At 37.0% G+C, this 17,370-nt stretch overlaps 1 protein-coding gene across 1 annotated transcript in view; it reads right to left on the bottom strand.

The window, feature by feature from the left end:
* Positions 1-5,633: 5,633 nt before the first annotated feature.
* GDA (guanine deaminase) overlaps positions 5,634-17,370 on the bottom strand; it is a 130,852-nt gene continuing 119,115 nt past the window's right edge. Inside the window, exons 12-14 of the mRNA XM_079706621.1 lie at positions 14,809-14,939; positions 6,760-6,787; positions 5,634-6,003 (exon numbers count right to left, since the gene is read on the bottom strand). Coding sequence (XP_079562747.1) covers positions 5,933-6,003; positions 6,760-6,787; positions 14,809-14,939 — 230 coding nt within the window. The 3' untranslated portion in view covers positions 5,634-5,932. The remainder of the gene's footprint in view (positions 6,004-6,759; positions 6,788-14,808; positions 14,940-17,370) is intronic.

Here is a 17,370-nt window from a genome sequence, read left to right as displayed (position 1 = left end):
CGGGCCCAGCCGCTCTGCGGCACGTGGGATCCTCCCGGACCGGGGCACGAACCCGTGCCCCCTGCATCGGCAGGAGGACTCCAAACCACTGTGCCACCAGGGAAGCCCTAGAGAATGCTTTTTTAGCCACCTCTCTCTCTCTTTCCAGGCTGAAATATAGATCTTACTAATATAGAAGCATGAAAAAATTCAAGGAGTATGACAAATTTAATGTAATGTAACTTTACAATGATAGTGTAGGCAGCCTTGATGGTAAAAGGAGATGAGTCTGAATTAGTGAAAAAAAGTTAATTATACTTTAAAATAATGTTCTGTCATTTCAAAGAACAGAGAATACTTCACTTATCCCATTTAAAAACAGGGTTTGAAAAAATAACCCTACTCCTTGTTAGTGACAACTAACTGCTTGTGGGCCCAGTTCCTTTGAGTGTCTTTTCATGGAGTCTTAAAATACCCTACTACAGGCCCTTTTTGCTACTGGCAGTTATATATATTTCATGTCTAAATGGCAGTTATATATATTTCATGTATAATTTTATTTAAATCCTGAATTGAGTACCATGGAGTAATTTGTTTTTGTCTGTTAAGTACCCATTACAGAACTCTGGCCTACAATGTGCAAATTAAATTAGGCAGACTTTATTGCTATACACAATGCACATGAACATTCTCTTCTGGGTATTTTGACTAAGTTGTTCCTTAGGAGAAAAAAAAAGATGCTTAGTAAGTTGCTCAGAACATTGAGGGAGAATTTATAGACCAAATCTACTACTCTCATAGGCTTCTTGTTATAAATAAAAAATAATGAACATAGTGCTGAATAGTGCCAGAAAAAATCAGATTTAATCCTTACAGAATATTTTTATGTACAGAGAGATCCTTAACACCACTTGATTTCAATTCTAAAAACTAAACTGAGAAAAACACATTTTAAATTATTTTTATTTCTGTTCAGTTTGTATTCATTTTAAAAATAATAACTACCATACAGTGAGCACTCACTTTGTTCCAGCTGCTATCTGTTTTTTTTTTTTTTTTTTTTGCGGTTCACGGGCATCTCACTGTTGTGGCCTCTCCCGTTGCAGAGTACAGGCTCCAGACGCGCAGGCCCAGCGGCCATGGCTCACGGGCCCAGCCGCTCAGCGGCATGTGGGATCCTCCCAGACCAGGGCACGAACCCGCATCCCCCGCATTGGCAGGCAGATTCTCAACCACTGCGCCACCAGGGAAGCCCCCCAGCTGCTATCTTAAGTGCTGGCTATGTATTATTTTATTTAATCCTCATGATTCTAAGGCAGGCCCTCATGTCATGGCCAAATCACAGAATGAAGTCATGGAGACTTAAAGTATACAGCTCAAATGACACTGGAAACTGCTTCCTCACTGCTGGTGATAACCCATTAGAGGTTCAAGAAATCAAGTGGGAAATTCGCTATCAGCATTTAAAAAATTATAGAGAATAGAACAGAATGAGAAATAGCCCAGGGTATCACAGATAGGGAAAATATCATTTTGTGAGACGTTTGTTTTAAATGCTCATGCACATGTGTATGTGTGAACTAATTCTTGATGTTAAAGTGCATGTCTCACTCTGGGTTGTGGCTTAAAAAATAAGAAATATCAACTCTGCTTAAATCAAAGGCAACAGTAATCTGATTCTAAAGAGCTGAACATTATAGCTATAGCTTAATTTTTAAAAGTTGTGTATAGTGACTATTATAGGATAGAAGATACATGTTGGCCCACAGCTAAATATTCTATTTTTTCCAGTCTAATGATATTTCTTTTTTTCTTATTGACATAGCATTGGTCTATAACATTATATGTTTCATGTGTACAACATTATATTTCTACTTCTGTATACACTACAGCATGCTCACCACCAAAAAGTTTAGCTTCCATCCATCACCAGACAGTTGACCCTCTTCAATCTTAAAATTCACGTTAAAAGGAGAAACCACTTTAAGATTAATCCCCCTTCTATCAGATTGATAGAACTCACAACAACAAAAACACATAAACACAAAATCTCGTTTATTTTTGTCTGAAGCACAAAGGAGCTCAGCACAGGAACAATAAGCAAATCATACAAATATTGAGAAAAAATGTTCCCATGAATACATATGTATATATATTCTTAAGAGCAGCGATCAGAAGTTTAACACAATGTAAGGTGGTTTTCAATAAAGAATGCTTTCTGACAGGCTTTTGAGTAGGAAGTGAACACATCAATCACTGCCACATAATGGCTGTTACTCAAGTCACTTGAATCCGGTGGACTGTGGAAACCATCTTGGAATTTACATTTAGTTTCACCATTGGCCTGTTCAACTTTTGCATTTCACTCAATTTGTACCAGATTTACAGATTAACTCCTCACCCTCTTGATCTCACACTCAGGACTGTAGGAGGGAAAGGAAGGAGGGGCTGGGCGTGAAAACATGCATGGGACCAATGCCAGGGTTTCTAATACGTGTCTGTTCATTTCTGCACTTCTTTCCATGCTTTAGAGACATTAAAAAAGTGTCAGGGTCCAAAGTCATACCTAAAGTGGCTAAGTAGATCTGAAATTGCAAAGAAAAAAAAAACTTAAAAATTCACAAAAATCCACCAGTTTAAAAATTTCTTCAAGACATTGCCCATAACATATTTTGTAGTCTACCTTTTAATAACTCAGAACACTCTTTAAAAGAAAAGAAAAATAAAAGCATGTGATTGCTTCCGGCATCATCACCTCTGTCCAGCAGGCTACAGGAGCATCCAAATCGGGATATCTTCCATGTATAGCACACATGTAGAATTGATACAATGTGCCTTCCAGCTTGTCTTTAAAGCTTTCCATATGTCTGGTTCTGAGGTGAAAAAATTAAAAATAGGAAGAGTCTGGAAGGGAATGAAGATTCCAAATACATTGCTGGATCTCACAGCCATTGTTTCCCTTCTGAGATCTCAACTGTAGCTGCCAACAGGGATATTCAAGGGTGCACTTCAAATCAGCTAAGCATAACAGGGGTGTTTCCCCACTGCCTTCCTTTCTTGACCGTGCAGAATTCTCACAAAAATTAAAAGAGATGCAATGGGGTTCAATGCTCATAATATTAATTTAGAAAGACCTCCTCCTAGCATGAAGGAAGCTTATTCCAAGATATTCTCTTGGATTCTAAAACCTTTGACAATTAAATCAGAAGAAGCTGGGAGAATAAGTAAGGGGACAGAGTTTCCTTGGTCTCAGTTTACAATTACTAGGACAACCTTTCCTGTTCTAATCCTACATTTTAGTCTTTTTTGAAAATTAAATTAATGTTGGCTGATTAGCCGGCTTTTGTGTTCTGGTTGCAAAAATAATTTAAAATGTATGATAGTCACTACTATTGAATATGTTTTTACCTGTTAAAGTGTATTCCATTAAAAATGTCATGAAACCTGAGGCAAATAGTGCAGAGTAGGGTGAGGGGGCTGAGAAGATGTTTTAATTCTTCCTTTCCTGTCAGAGAGCAAAATATTCAAACATAAAGTGACAAATAGGATTGGCTTGGAATACTGCCTTTCCGCAATTCAGAAAGTCAACCCACATTAAGCAAAGGCAACATTTCAAAGTGCAGAACATCTGGGCACGTGTATGGCTAATGCCTGCAGTACCGCAAAAAGCATGTGCAACATTCAGCAACACTGCACTCTGGGAAATAAAACACATAAGTTATAAGTAATGCAGGGAGATCAAAGTACATGTAAACATTTCAACACATTCTATTCGTACTAGAAAAGATATTCAGGTCTTAACATATTATCAGGGCTAAACTTAATATTTGACAGATTGGTTGTATATGGCCATTATTCCTGCTTCTGATGCCACACTTATTTATATTTACTGCATGTAAGCCCTAAATCTAAATGAAAGTTGATGTTCAACATCAAAATGTACACCCTTACGGAAGGTAAAAGTGTAGGATCTTGCAAAGGCTAAGAACAGCTTCTGCCTATTACTGGATCTTGCACATGTCATTCCAGATTCCTAAGCCCACTCATGTGGGTTAGAAACTAGGTAACCAAGTTCCTTTGGCAGGGACTGGGGGATAGAGCAGAAAATACCTACTGGCACTATAGAGAAATGGAAAGAAATTTGGTGGGGCATCTTTGACATGGCTCAGGAACTAGGAATTCTAGAAATACAGAGACTGAGACTGGAAACTGGGTTTACTGAATTACTTAATACCTCACAACACAAACTCTATTTTTTTGTTTCTGCTTTTTAAATAAGACCAAATATTTGTTCTATTTTTAGGTGTAGGGTATACCCAAGTCTAGAAGTGTTTCTCCAGGGGTGAGGGGCCAGAGACTGAGCAAATTACTGCTGAATTAGCATGAGTATATAAGAATAAAATTTATAGTACCAGAGAACAAATTTTCTTCTTCATTCTGCAGATATGGAGTTAGCTATATTACATAAAATTCTTTACTATAAGGTGATAATAAGGAGTCAGCCCTAAGCACTAAGCCCTAAGACCTAGGTATGAGTGTTATGATATATTAAGAAAACTACTCCTTTTCCTTGTTGGTTTATAGGATTTGGAGTTAACTGAGAAAACCATAATATTTAAATAATATTCATATCAATATTTCTTAAGGATTTATCATGAAGTCATAATTTGTTTTTAATTCCAGGTTATGGGAAAGCACACTATTAGGAAGCATAAAAACACGTTTGCTTTCTTTAATGTTTCTAGATGTCTAGTACAGATTAAGTCCTATTAATATATAAACAGTAGTGGGACATCTAAATATTTTTGATTATCCTAAAATTCTAATGTCCTGAAAATTATTAGGAATGAAAAAGACAAGATAAAATTGAAAAATAGAGTACTTTCAATATGCAAGGTTTAAAGATTTTTAATAATATTTATCTAGTAGGATTTGCCCTTCATTTAAAGTTCTAACAGATTGATATCTGAGTATGAAATTTCCAGCAACTATGGAATAGTTCTTTGGGAGAACGGGTCATTGCAATGAAACCCTTCCTTTTAGTACTGACAGCTCCTGGATGCCCAGCACTTGCCCCAATATATGAAAGACTCCAATCTACACAACAGTGGAGTATGAAATTTGTTTCTCTTCTAATAAAAATGAAGCAATAATAGCATCACACAATTATACATTAAGGTGATTTTAAAGTACACAAAAGTATAGCTATTTATGCCATGTAGTTATATGAATAATATTCCTAAGAAACTTTAAATCTTTAATACCCAACTTCTGTCAAACACTTTGAAGCACAGAACTATATTAAGAAAGTATGTGGCATTCAATTTCTGACATTTCATCCCCAAAGAAGGCAAAGCACAACAATAACATATCTCTGAAATGCAAATTCCATTAAGTGCATATTTCCAGAACACAAGGTCAATCGAGAAACACATTTTAAAATTCAACAAGTTCTCTTTTTTAAATTAGTATGCTCAGTATATAATTTTCATACACAATCTGAAGTCATTTTCCAACGCGTGTTCATAGTCTAATTTTTTCTCCCTCAAAAATATACTCATTGTTTCATTTTCTGTTTTCTAATTTTCACATTTACTAGCTCAAAATATCTAACCTTATAAGAATATCTTTTCTCTCCACATGTCCAAATGTGAAATAGATTTTATTTAAATCTCATAATAAGAACACCACCAGTAATAACATTCCCTTATGTTTGAGCTTTAAAGTAAATCTAAACAGCTCAAAAAGGCGAAATTTTTAATCCTCCCAACCAGAGAGTTGAGAATTAGTGCAACTTCCTTTGAATGATTTGTCAAGTGAATACTGTAACTAGACACAGAAGGAGATAGTCATCCCAAGAACAAGGTACTGGTTTTTGACTTCCTAACTCCGCCTGGGCACAAGAAAACACAGAACTGTGTTACGCCAGGAGAACTCGTAGATGCAGAGGGTCTTACACTGAGCTCGAAAAGGGAACCACCTGCTTTCCACCCACATACACCTCTTCAATATTTCGGTCATCTCCTGAAAGAAAAATCAAGGAATCATTGTTTATAATCTGAACAGGTAGATATGACCAAAAGAAGACGCTGTACCTAATCTGAGGATTAGAGTCTGAAATACACGCCTAAAGCAGAATTCACATAAAATTGAATCAACCCCCAATCACTGTTCTTTCAGCTGAAGTGAGTGGTTTCCTTTTCCAGCCCCAAGTGTAGAAGAAATACTTATCTTTACACCCCAGAATCATATGCAGCATGGTGAGATGAAGGGCCTGCAAGAACTGAGCTTTTTAAAGAAATACCACATGTGTCTCTCCCACCCCAAATTCACTCAGAACTCAGAGCTCACTCAACGGAGTGGGAGGAAGAGTATAATCTTCTGCACTATTTATTTCTCTCTCTCAGTGAATAGAATTGAACGTGAGTATGTTAAAAAGCATGTGTGGCAAGACTCCACCACAATCACAAATACAATGTGCTAGGGCAGACTTGGGGTCACAGAACGAGTGTAGGAAGAAGGTACAGGATCATCTCTTCTCTTTGGCCTGCCATTCCTCAGTTTAGGATTTATGACTGTGTTCTAGAGGAGGGTATTCATTTCAAATAGTGCCTTTAAAGATTGTGCCATAAATGGGCTCAATGCCAAGGAATGTTAAAAAATATAATGAATCAAAGCAAATGATCACACATAAGGCTTAACATATGGTACAATAAATGCAGAGAGCATACCCAAGAGACAAAGAAAGATTTTATTTAGCATAGAGACATATATACCTACCTAGATAGAGGAACTTCTGGATAATAGCCTAAAATGAAAAATAATAATAATAAGAAGAAAGAATATTTTGTGCATTTAGAAAAGCAAATTCACAGCCAACAGTGGTTGGCAAAATCTAGAAATATAAATTTATTTCTCAATGGCAAAAATCTGTTTTTATTTTTTTCTAAACAGACTTTTTTCTTTCGTAAATATATATATTACCAAAATTATGGCTAAACCCACAGAGGAGAAAAATGTGTTAGTTGTACATTTCAGTGCCGAAACTTATTTATATATTTACATAAAGGATGCTACCTTGATTAATCAATGTCTGTTTACATTTCCACATGTGAATTTCTTTAGTCTTGCATTCCATATCAAAGAGTTACAGTGAAAATATTTTGAATTTAAACCCGAAAAAGGTCTTGAGATAAGACACGTAATCCATCCATTTAAAAGGTATTTCTCTCTGTTGTGTACATTAGCCTGGCTGGAACTTGGTCCCGGAAATGGATACACTGATGGCTATTCCAATAACAGAGTTAGGCAGGAAGCGTAAAGGGGAAGCATTATTTGTCACCAACAATCCAGTATCCCAAGTCAAAATGCTAAACTATGGCCCAAAAGACCTAACTCTACTCATAGGAGTTGGCTTCTATGGCTAACAATCACTGTCTCACCTAAGCTGGCATCAACTGAACATCCCCAAATCTACTTTTATTAATGAAAAAGAAATGGTCTTTTGCCTAAAAAAGAAAGTACTGACTATTAACAAATGTTTCCCATTGCCTGAAAGTTCTTAACATAGAACCTTGAAATCTTCAGAGGAAAGTGTTAACAAAAATAAAAAATTTAATTTAGGGCTTCCCTGGTGGCGTAGTGGTTGAGAGTCCGCCTGCCAATGCAGGGGACACGGGTTCGTGCCCCGGTCCGGGAAGGTCCCACATGCTGCAGAGCGGCTGGGCCCATGAGCCATGGCCGCTGGGCCTGCGCATCCAGAGCCTGTGCTCTGCAATGGGAGAGGCCACAACAGTGAGAAGCCCACGTACCGCAAAAAAAAAAAAAAAAAATTTAATTTAATATAATAATTTAAAGATTTCAAGAGGTGTATAATACAAGAAAAATGACTGGATGAATGGGTCTGAGCCCTATTCCCAGAAACTCACTCTAATAAAAAAGTAAAAGAATAAGTAATATGTAAATAACTAATGGTATCAACTTCAAATAATCCAGCACCTTTCTTCAAAAAACCTCAGTATGTTACATTTAGTATCACATTTACTCTCATAAATGGATCAATTTATAAATGGCAATAGTTAATTTTTAAAGAAAAACTGTCTCAAAAAGAATTGTTATTAAAGTAAGAAGAACTAGTTTATTTTATACATAGAAAAACATGATAAGAGGAGCAAAGTAATAAAACTCATTTTCTTATAATTAAGAGAATCCATGTAGCATTGTGATCAAGAGCCCAGACTCCAGAAGTCAGAAAGTCCTGGGATGGAATCCAAACTCTGTCTACTAATTACTAGCCATGAGTTTTTAGGTAAACCATTTAGCCTCCCTTAAGCCTCACTGCCCCATAAACGACATGGTAATATTAATAGCATCTGGCTCTCATAATAGTTGTTCTGATAATTAAATAAAAATGATGTATTAATCCCATGCCATCTAGCACACAGCAAGTGTGTTCAATAAGTGGTAGCTATATTATGGCTTCTTATAGCCAAATACCTTCAAATATACAAATATATTCAAAATACAAATGTTTCTTTAATACCATTATTGTCATGAAATTATAATAACTGAAAAGGATCTAGATTCCAAACTAGGAACCCCGGAAAAACCGGGTGCGAGGCCTCTGCACATGACCCCCTGTGAGCAAGTGAAACCTGACTAAGCACAAAGTAAAAAAAAAAAAAGCCATCTCAGAGCTGTGACTATTTTCAAGGGGACTATTTTTCTCTGTGGAACACTGCCTTTGGGGCAAAACAAGGAAGAAGCAGGTGATTCTAATGTGCAGCGCAGAAGGAGAGCCACTGCAGGCCAGCTTCTCTAACTCTGAAGGCACTCCAGCCGTGTGGCTGACAGGGTCTGGTGCTCCAGCCGGGTGTCAGGCCTGAGTCTCTGAGGTGGGAGAGCCGAGTTCAGGACATTGGACCACCAGAGACCTCCTGGCCTCATATAATAATCAATCAGCAAGAGCTCTCCCAGAGATCACCGTCTCACCGCTAAGACCCAGCTCCATTCAACAACCAGCAAGCTCCAGTGCTGGACACCCTATGCCAAACAAGTAGCAAGAAAGGAACACAACCCCACCCATCAGCAGAGAGGCTGCCTAAAATCATAATAAGGTCACAGACAACCCAAAACACACCACCGGACGTGGTCCTGCCCACCAGAAAGACAAGATGCAGCCTCATCCACCAGAACACAGGCACCAGTGCCCTCCACCAGGAAGCCTACACAAACCACAGAACAAACCTTACCCACTGGGGGCAGACATCAAAAACAACAAGAACTATGAACCTGTAGCCTGAGAAAAGGAGACCCCAAATACAGTGAGTTAAGCAAAATGAGAAGACAGAGAAATACGCAGCAGATGAAGGAGCAAAGTAAAAACCCACGAGACCAAAGAAATGAAGAGGAAATAGGCAGTCTACCTGAAAAAGAATTCAGAGTAACGATAGTAAAGATGATCCAAAATCTTGGAAATAGAATGGAGAAAGTACAAGAAACATTTAACAAGGAACTAGAAGAACTAAAGAGCAAATACACAATGATGAACAACACAATAAATGAAGTTAAAAATTCTCTAGAAGGAATCAATAGCAGAATAACTGAGGCAGAAGAACGGATAAGTGACCTGGAAGATGAAACAGTGGAAATAACTACCACAGAGCAGAGTAAAGAATAAAGAATGATAAGAATAGAGGACAGTCTCAGAGACCTCTGGGACAACACTAAATGCACCAACATTTGAATTCTAGGGGTCCCAGAGAAAGAGAAAGGAACTGAGAAAATATTTGAAGAGATTATAGTTGAAAACTTCCCTAATATGGGAAAGGAAATAATCAAGTCCAGGAAGTGCAGACAGTCCCATACAGGATAAATCCAAAGAGAAACATGCCAAGACACAAATTAATCAAACTATCAAAAATTAAATACAAAGAAAAAATATTAAAAACAGCAAGGGAAAAGCAACAAATAATATACAAGGGAAACCCATAAGCTTAACAGCTGATTTTTCAGCAGAAACTCTGCAAGCCAGAAGGGACTGGCAGGACATACTTAAAGTGATGAAAGGGGAAAACCTACAACCAAGATTACTCTACCCAGCAAGGATCTCATTCAGATTTGACACAGAAATTAAAACGTTTACAGACAAGCAGAAGCTAAGAGAGTTCAGCACCACCAAACCAGCTTTACAACAAATGCTAAAGGAACCTCTGTACGCAGGAAACACAAGAGAAGGAAAAGACCTACAATAACAAACCCAAAACAATTAAGAAAAATGGTAATAGGAACGTACATATCAATAATTACCTTAAATGTAAATGGATTAAATGCTCCAACCAAAAGACACAGACTGGCTGAATGGATACAAAAACAAGACTCGTATATATGCTGTCTACGAGAGACCCACTTCAGACCTAGGAACACATACACACTGAAAGTGAGGGGATGGAAAAAGATATTCCATGCAAATGGAAATCAAAAGAAAGCTGGAGTAGCAATTCTCATATCAGACAAAAGAGACTTTAAAATAAAGTCTATTACAAGAGACAAGGAAGAACACTACATAATAATCAAGGGATCAATCCAAGAAGAAGATATAACAATTGTAAATATTTATGTACCCAACAGAGGAGCACCTCAACACTTAAGGCAAATGCTAACAGCCATAAAAGGGGAAATCAACAGTAACACAATAATAGTAGGGGACTGTAACACCTCACTTTCACCAATGGACAATTCATCCAAAATGAAAATAAACAAGGAAACACAAGCTTTAAATGACACATTGAACAAGATGGACTTAATTGATATTTATATGACATTCCATCCAAAAAAAACAGAATACATTTTCTCCTCAAGTGCTCATGGAACATTCTCCAGGATAGATCATATCCTGGGCCGCAAATTAAGCTTTGGTAAATTTAAGAAAATTGAAATAGTATCAAGTATTTTCTACAGCCACAACGCTATAAGACTAGATATCAAGGAAAAAAATGTAAAAAATACAAACACATGGAAGCTAAACAATACACTACTAAATAACCAAGAGATCACTGAATAAATCAAAGAGGAAATAAAACATACCTAGAAACAAATGACAATGAAAACACGATGACCCAAAACCTATGGGATGCAGCAAAAGCCGTTCTAAGAGCGAAGTTTTTAGCAATACAGTCCTACCTCAGGAAACAAAAAATATCTCAAATATTTAACAACCTAACCTTACATCTAAAGCAATTAGAGAAAGAAGAACAAAAAAACCCCCAAAGTTAGCAGAAGGAAAGAAATCATAAAGATCAGATCAGAAATAAATGGAAAAGAAAGGAAGGAAACAATAGCAAAGATCAATAAAACTAAAACCTGGTTCTTTGAGAAGATAAACAAAATTGATAAACCATTAGCCAGATTCTTCAAGAAAAAAAGGGAGAAAACTCAAATCAACAGGATTAGAAATGAAAAAGCAGAAGTAACAACTGACACTGCAGAAATACAAAGGATCATGAGAGATTACTACAAGCAACTATATGCCAATAAACTGGACAACCTGGAAGAAATGGACAATTTCTTAGAAAAGCACAACTTTCCAAAACTGAACCAGGAAGAAATAGAAAATATAAACAGACCAATCACAAGCACTGAAATTGCAGCTGTGATTAAAAATCTTCCAACAAACAAAAGCCCAGGACCAGATGGCTTCACAGGCAAATTCTATCAAACATTTAGAGAAGAGCTAACACCCTTACTTCTCAAACTCTTCCAAAATATAGCAGAGGGAGGAACACTCCCAAACTCATTCTACGAGGCCACCAACACCCTGATACAAAACCAGACAAATATGTCACAAAAAAAGAAAACTACAGGCCAGTATCACTGATGAACGCAGATGCAAAAATCCTCAACAAAATACTAGCAAACAGAATCCAGCAGCATATTAAAAGGATCATACACCATGATCAAGTGGGGTTTATCCCAGGAATGCAAGGATTCCTCAATATATGCAAATCAATCAGTGTGATACACCATATTAACAAATTGAAGGATAAAAACCATACGATAATAGATGCAGAAAAAGTTTTCAACAAAATTCAACACCCATTTATGATAAAAACCCTCCAGAAAGTAGGCATAGAGGGAACTTACCTCAATATAATAAAGGCCATATATGACAAACCCACAGCCAACATCGTTCTCAATGGCGAAAAACTGAAACCATGTCCACTAAGATGAGGAACAAGACAAGGTTGCCCATTCTCACCACTATTATTCAACATAGTTTTGGAAGTTTTAGCCACAGCAATCAGAAAAGAAAAATAAAAGGAATCCAAATCAGAACAGAAGTAAAACTGTCACTGTTTGCAGATGACATGATACTATCATAGAGAATCCTAAAGATGCTACCAGAAAACTACTAGAGCTAATCAATGAATTTGGTAAAGTAGCAGGATACAAAATTAATGCACAGAAGTCTCTTGCATTCCTATACACTAATGATGAAAAATCTGAGAGAGAAATTAAGGAAACACTCCCATTTACCATTGCAACAAAAAGAATAAAATATCTAGGAATAAACCTACCTAAGGAGACAAAAGACCTGTATGCAGAAAACTATAAGACACTGATGAAAGAAATTAAAGATGATACAAACAGATGGAGAGATACCCCATGTTCTTGGATTGGAAGAACCAACATTGTGAAAATGATTATACTACCCAAAGCAATCTACAGATTCATTGCAATCCCTATCAAACTACCAATGGCATTTTTCACAGAACTAGAACAAAAAATTTCACAATTTGTATGGAAACACAAGAGACCCGGAATAGCCAACAGAATCTTGAGAAAGAAAAACGGAGCTGGAGGAATCAGGCTCCCGGACTTCAGACTATACTACAAAGCTACAGTAATCAAGATAGTATGGTACTGGCACAAAAACAGAAATACAGATTAATGGAACAGGACAGAAATCCCAGAGATAAATCCACGCACATATGGTCACCTTATCTCTGATAAAGGAGAATATACAATGGAGTAAAGACAGCCTCTTCAATAAGTGGTGCTGGGAAAACTGGACAGCTACATGTAAAAGAATGAAATTAGAACACCATACACAAAAATAAACTCAAAATGGATTAAAGACCTAAATTTAAGGCCAGACACTATAAAACTCTTAGAGGAAAACACAGGCAGAATACTCTATGACATAAATCATAGCAAGATCCTTTTTGACCCACCTCCTAGAGAGATGGAAATAAAAGCAAAGATAAACAAATGGGACGTAATGAAACTTAAAAGCTTTTGCACAGCAAAGGAAACCATAACCAAGACGAAAAGACAGCCCTCACAGTGGGAGAAAATATTTGCAAACAAAGCAACTGACAGAGGATTAATCTCCAAAATATACAAGCAGCTCATGCAGTTCAATATCAAAAAAACAACCATCCAAAAATGGGCAGAAGACCTAAATAGACATTTCTCCAAAGAAGATATAAAGATTGCCAAGAAACATTTGAAAGGATGCTCCACATCACTAATCATTAGAGAAATGCAAATCAAAACTACAATGTGGTATCACCTCACACCCGCTAGAATGGGCATCATCAAAAAATCTACAAACAATAAATGGTGGAGAGGGTGTGGAGATAAGGGAACCCTCTTGCACTGTTGATGGGAATGTAAATTGATACAGCCACTACGGAGAACAGTGTGGAGGTTCCTCAAAAAACTAAAAATAGAGCTACCATATGACCCAGCAATCCCACTACTGGGCATATACCCTGAGAAAACCATAATTCAGAAAGAGTCATGTACCACAGTGTTCACTGCAGCAGTATTTAAAACAGCCAGCAGGGAGATCAGCTCAGTGCTTTGTGACCGCCTGGAGGGGTGGGATGGGGAGGGTGGGAGGGAGGGAGTTGCATGAGGGAAGGGATGTGAAAACAGATGTATATGTATGACTGATTCACTTTGTTATAAAGCAGAAACTAATAAAAAAAAAAAAAAGGAAAAAAATAAATAAATAAAACAGCCAGGACAGGGTAGCAACCTACGTATCCATTGACAGATGAATGGATAAAGAAGATGTGGCACATGTATACAATGGAATATTACTCAGCCATAAAAAGAAACGAAATTGAGTTATTAGCAGTGAGGTGATTAGTAGTAATTACTAGTAGTAGTGAGGTTATTAGTAGTGAGGTTTATTAGTAGTAATTACTAATTACTCAATTAGTAATTGAGTTATTAGTAGTGAGGTGGTCATACAGAGTGAAGTAAGTCAGAAAGAGAAAAACAAATACCATATGCTAACACATATATATGGAATCTAAAAAAAAAAAAAAAAACGGTTCTGAAGAACCTAGGGGCAGGACAGAAACAGAGACGCAGATGTAGAGAATGGACTTGAGGACACGGGGATGGGAGGGGTAAGATGAGACGAAGTGAGAGAGTGGCAGTGACTTGTGTACACTACCAGGCGTGGGATAGATAGGTAGTGGGAAGCTGCCGCATAGCACAGGGAGATCAGCTCATGCTTTGTGACCACCTGGAGGGGTGGGATGGGTACGGTGGGAGGGAGACGCAAGAGGGAGGGGATATGGGGATATATGTATACGTATAGCTGATTCACTTTGTTATACAGCAGCAACTAACACATCAATGTAAAGCAATTATCCTCGAATTAATATGTTAAAAAAAAGGATCTAGCTTCCCTTATAAGATTCTCCTGCATTCCAATAAATGTTTCAGTGTCTATTTTTTTTCTATAGGGAAGCTGTTGTGACTGACTAGTTCATGAAATTAATGCTTTTTGATCAACTTCCTTTTACGTACCTCAGAAATATCACCAACAAAATCCCCATAAAACAGGTCAATGGGAGAGTCAGATGCTTTGGGGTTGATCAGGAGGGCATCAAATTCCTTGCCCACTTCAAAGTTTCCAATCTGTCTATCCAGCCCCAGGGCTACAGGATGGAATAAATTAATAAACAGTTAGTATTTTTAGCCATCGGGCCATGCAAATATCCCAATTTGCAAGGACAGAATCTGCCAGTGTGTCACTAGAAAAAAATTAGTATCTTAATAGTGAAGCATTCCAATAGGTCACAAGACTTTGACTTACAGAAGGCAGAGTAAGCACAGGGAAAGCAAAATCTGAGAATAAAAAGAGTTCTCTTCAACACCATGATCATAATTCTGATGTTGTCTCTCTGTTTCAGCTCTATCAGTTCCCTTCACAGTCCAACTGGTCTGTGATTTCCATTCACCTCTCTAAGAAACATGATGATAGACATAATATCTTTCTGTTTCCCTCCTATTCTCCTTCCAACATTCCAACTCCTTTCCTTGCCCTTTTTGTTCTTTTTGTTCTGTGAAATAGCTGACAAGATCTATTTTTGTGGCAATGAAATGAACTTCAAATAAGTAAAAAAATAATTATCTTTTTGCATATTTTTCAATGCAGGCATATCTATCCTAAGTTCCTTAGTTTAAATCCTTTGAATAGAAAAAATTCACTTCTGAAAGTAAATAGATTTTCATAACTCAAGAGTCCCAATGCTTTTGAAAGCAGACTAATTTCTCTGTAACCTTAAAGATTTTCTCGTTGCCAGAGAAGAATGGTTCTCTAAAATAGGGCATAGGTCAATAATGTCTATTGACTTGATCCATCTCCCAGCTAGAATTCTTATTCCATGAATAGTGGATGTCGAGGAAGAACATCTCTCATTTTTATGGTTTAGTTTCAGAAGATGAGGGTAGTTGGTTTTCCTGGTCAATGAAGGTATTGAATTTAAAGCTCCTTAAAGCCAGAATCTGGATAGAGTGTTCCAAATAGAAGCATGCATGAAAGAAAGGTCAACTGGAGTGCAGCATTACTTATTTGAATTTTTACATGTATTTGCTGTATTCTGTCACTGTCAGAATACAGTCCTATGTGAAAATATTAGACACCATATTCCTATTAGACAATACCCACTACGTTATGTTTCTAGGTATGGATATCCAGAAGTCTTCTGGCAATGCTCTAAGCACAGATTTAGAAATCTTGCTTGTTCTTAAATGGTTAAAGGGCAACTCTTTTATTCTCAGAAAAGAAAAAGATTTTTTTAGCTAAAGAGTTCTTAAACAGGTGCAAACATAATTAGAAACGTTAAAAGTGGTTAGGTGACTTCCACTGATTGTGGGGGGAAGAACTGAACATAATAGAAAATCACTGGAAATTTTCTCCTCCTTCATCGATTACACTCTACTTCGTTTTTCCCTTGACAAACAGCATGACGAACATGAGTTTTTGACTGTATTCAACATAAAACTGTGTGTTTAATAGGCCAGATAACCAGGTTCATTTGCCAGGAATTGATGGTATTTTATATATATATATATATATATAAATTAACTGGACTACTTGTTAGAACCTGGGGAGTTCAGGTATGAACTAACCAAAAACAACACAACTACTGTCAGTGAATTGTAAATTGATCTAAATTCACATTATTTCAGAGAGGCCTAGCTGGGCTGGTAAGCAACTCAAATGCATTTTAGGAAATGCAGTTTTACTGTCTTTGGAGCAAATGTTGGCTCTGTGAAGGTGATTTATGCACATCTTGATCTTGAGAGTGAATGTAAAGCGGGGAAGATGCAAACTTTAAACACGGATGCATTCATCTCATTCACTCAGACTCTTGTAGAGACACAAGCTAAGGAGAAGAAATTTCATAACAGCGGCCCAGAAAATAGATTTGAAAGCTATACGGTAAGGTAGAAATGATTTGGTAAGCACCCCATGCCGCCCTGGTTGCATACAGGATCCTGATGAAACAACTCACAGAGAGCCTAGAATAAAAAAAAGAACTATTTAAATACAAGTCATTTGCACCATGAAAATCAGATGGTAGGACAACTCAGATGTGAAAACGGGGGTGGGGTAGGGAGTGTCACACTTGTTAAAAGAACAGAACTTTTAAAACTTGGAACTTTAGAAAATGAAATCATAAGACTGGGGGAAATGCAAAGTGCATGACCTTTGCTTTCTTTCTTGAAATGTTCTTTATGGCATTCATCATAGCCCAGAACATTCAGAGAAGAGCCAGGAAGTTTCTCTTCCCAGGATACCCTGGCCTCCATCATACTTCATTTATAAGATCTAGGGTATATATCATACATATAAAAATATTAAAATATATTAAAAATATACACCTGTCTCAAGATCTATGTTTTTCTCACTAGCTACCTAAGGTTTCATGATATGTTCACTATCATCCATCCAGATTATACTATAATACTTAAAATGACAGAAAGCAATACAGTAACCAATTTCTATTTTTTCAGTAAAAATACAGTTACATATGAGAACTGGGAAAAGGAGATGAACAATATTTGCATATCAATCAACTA

Source organism: Hyperoodon ampullatus, assembly GCF_949752795.1.
Source record: "Hyperoodon ampullatus genome assembly, chromosome: 6".
NCBI lineage: Eukaryota > Metazoa > Chordata > Mammalia > Artiodactyla > Ziphiidae > Hyperoodon > Hyperoodon ampullatus.
This window is presented reverse-complemented; position numbering and strand designations above follow the sequence as displayed.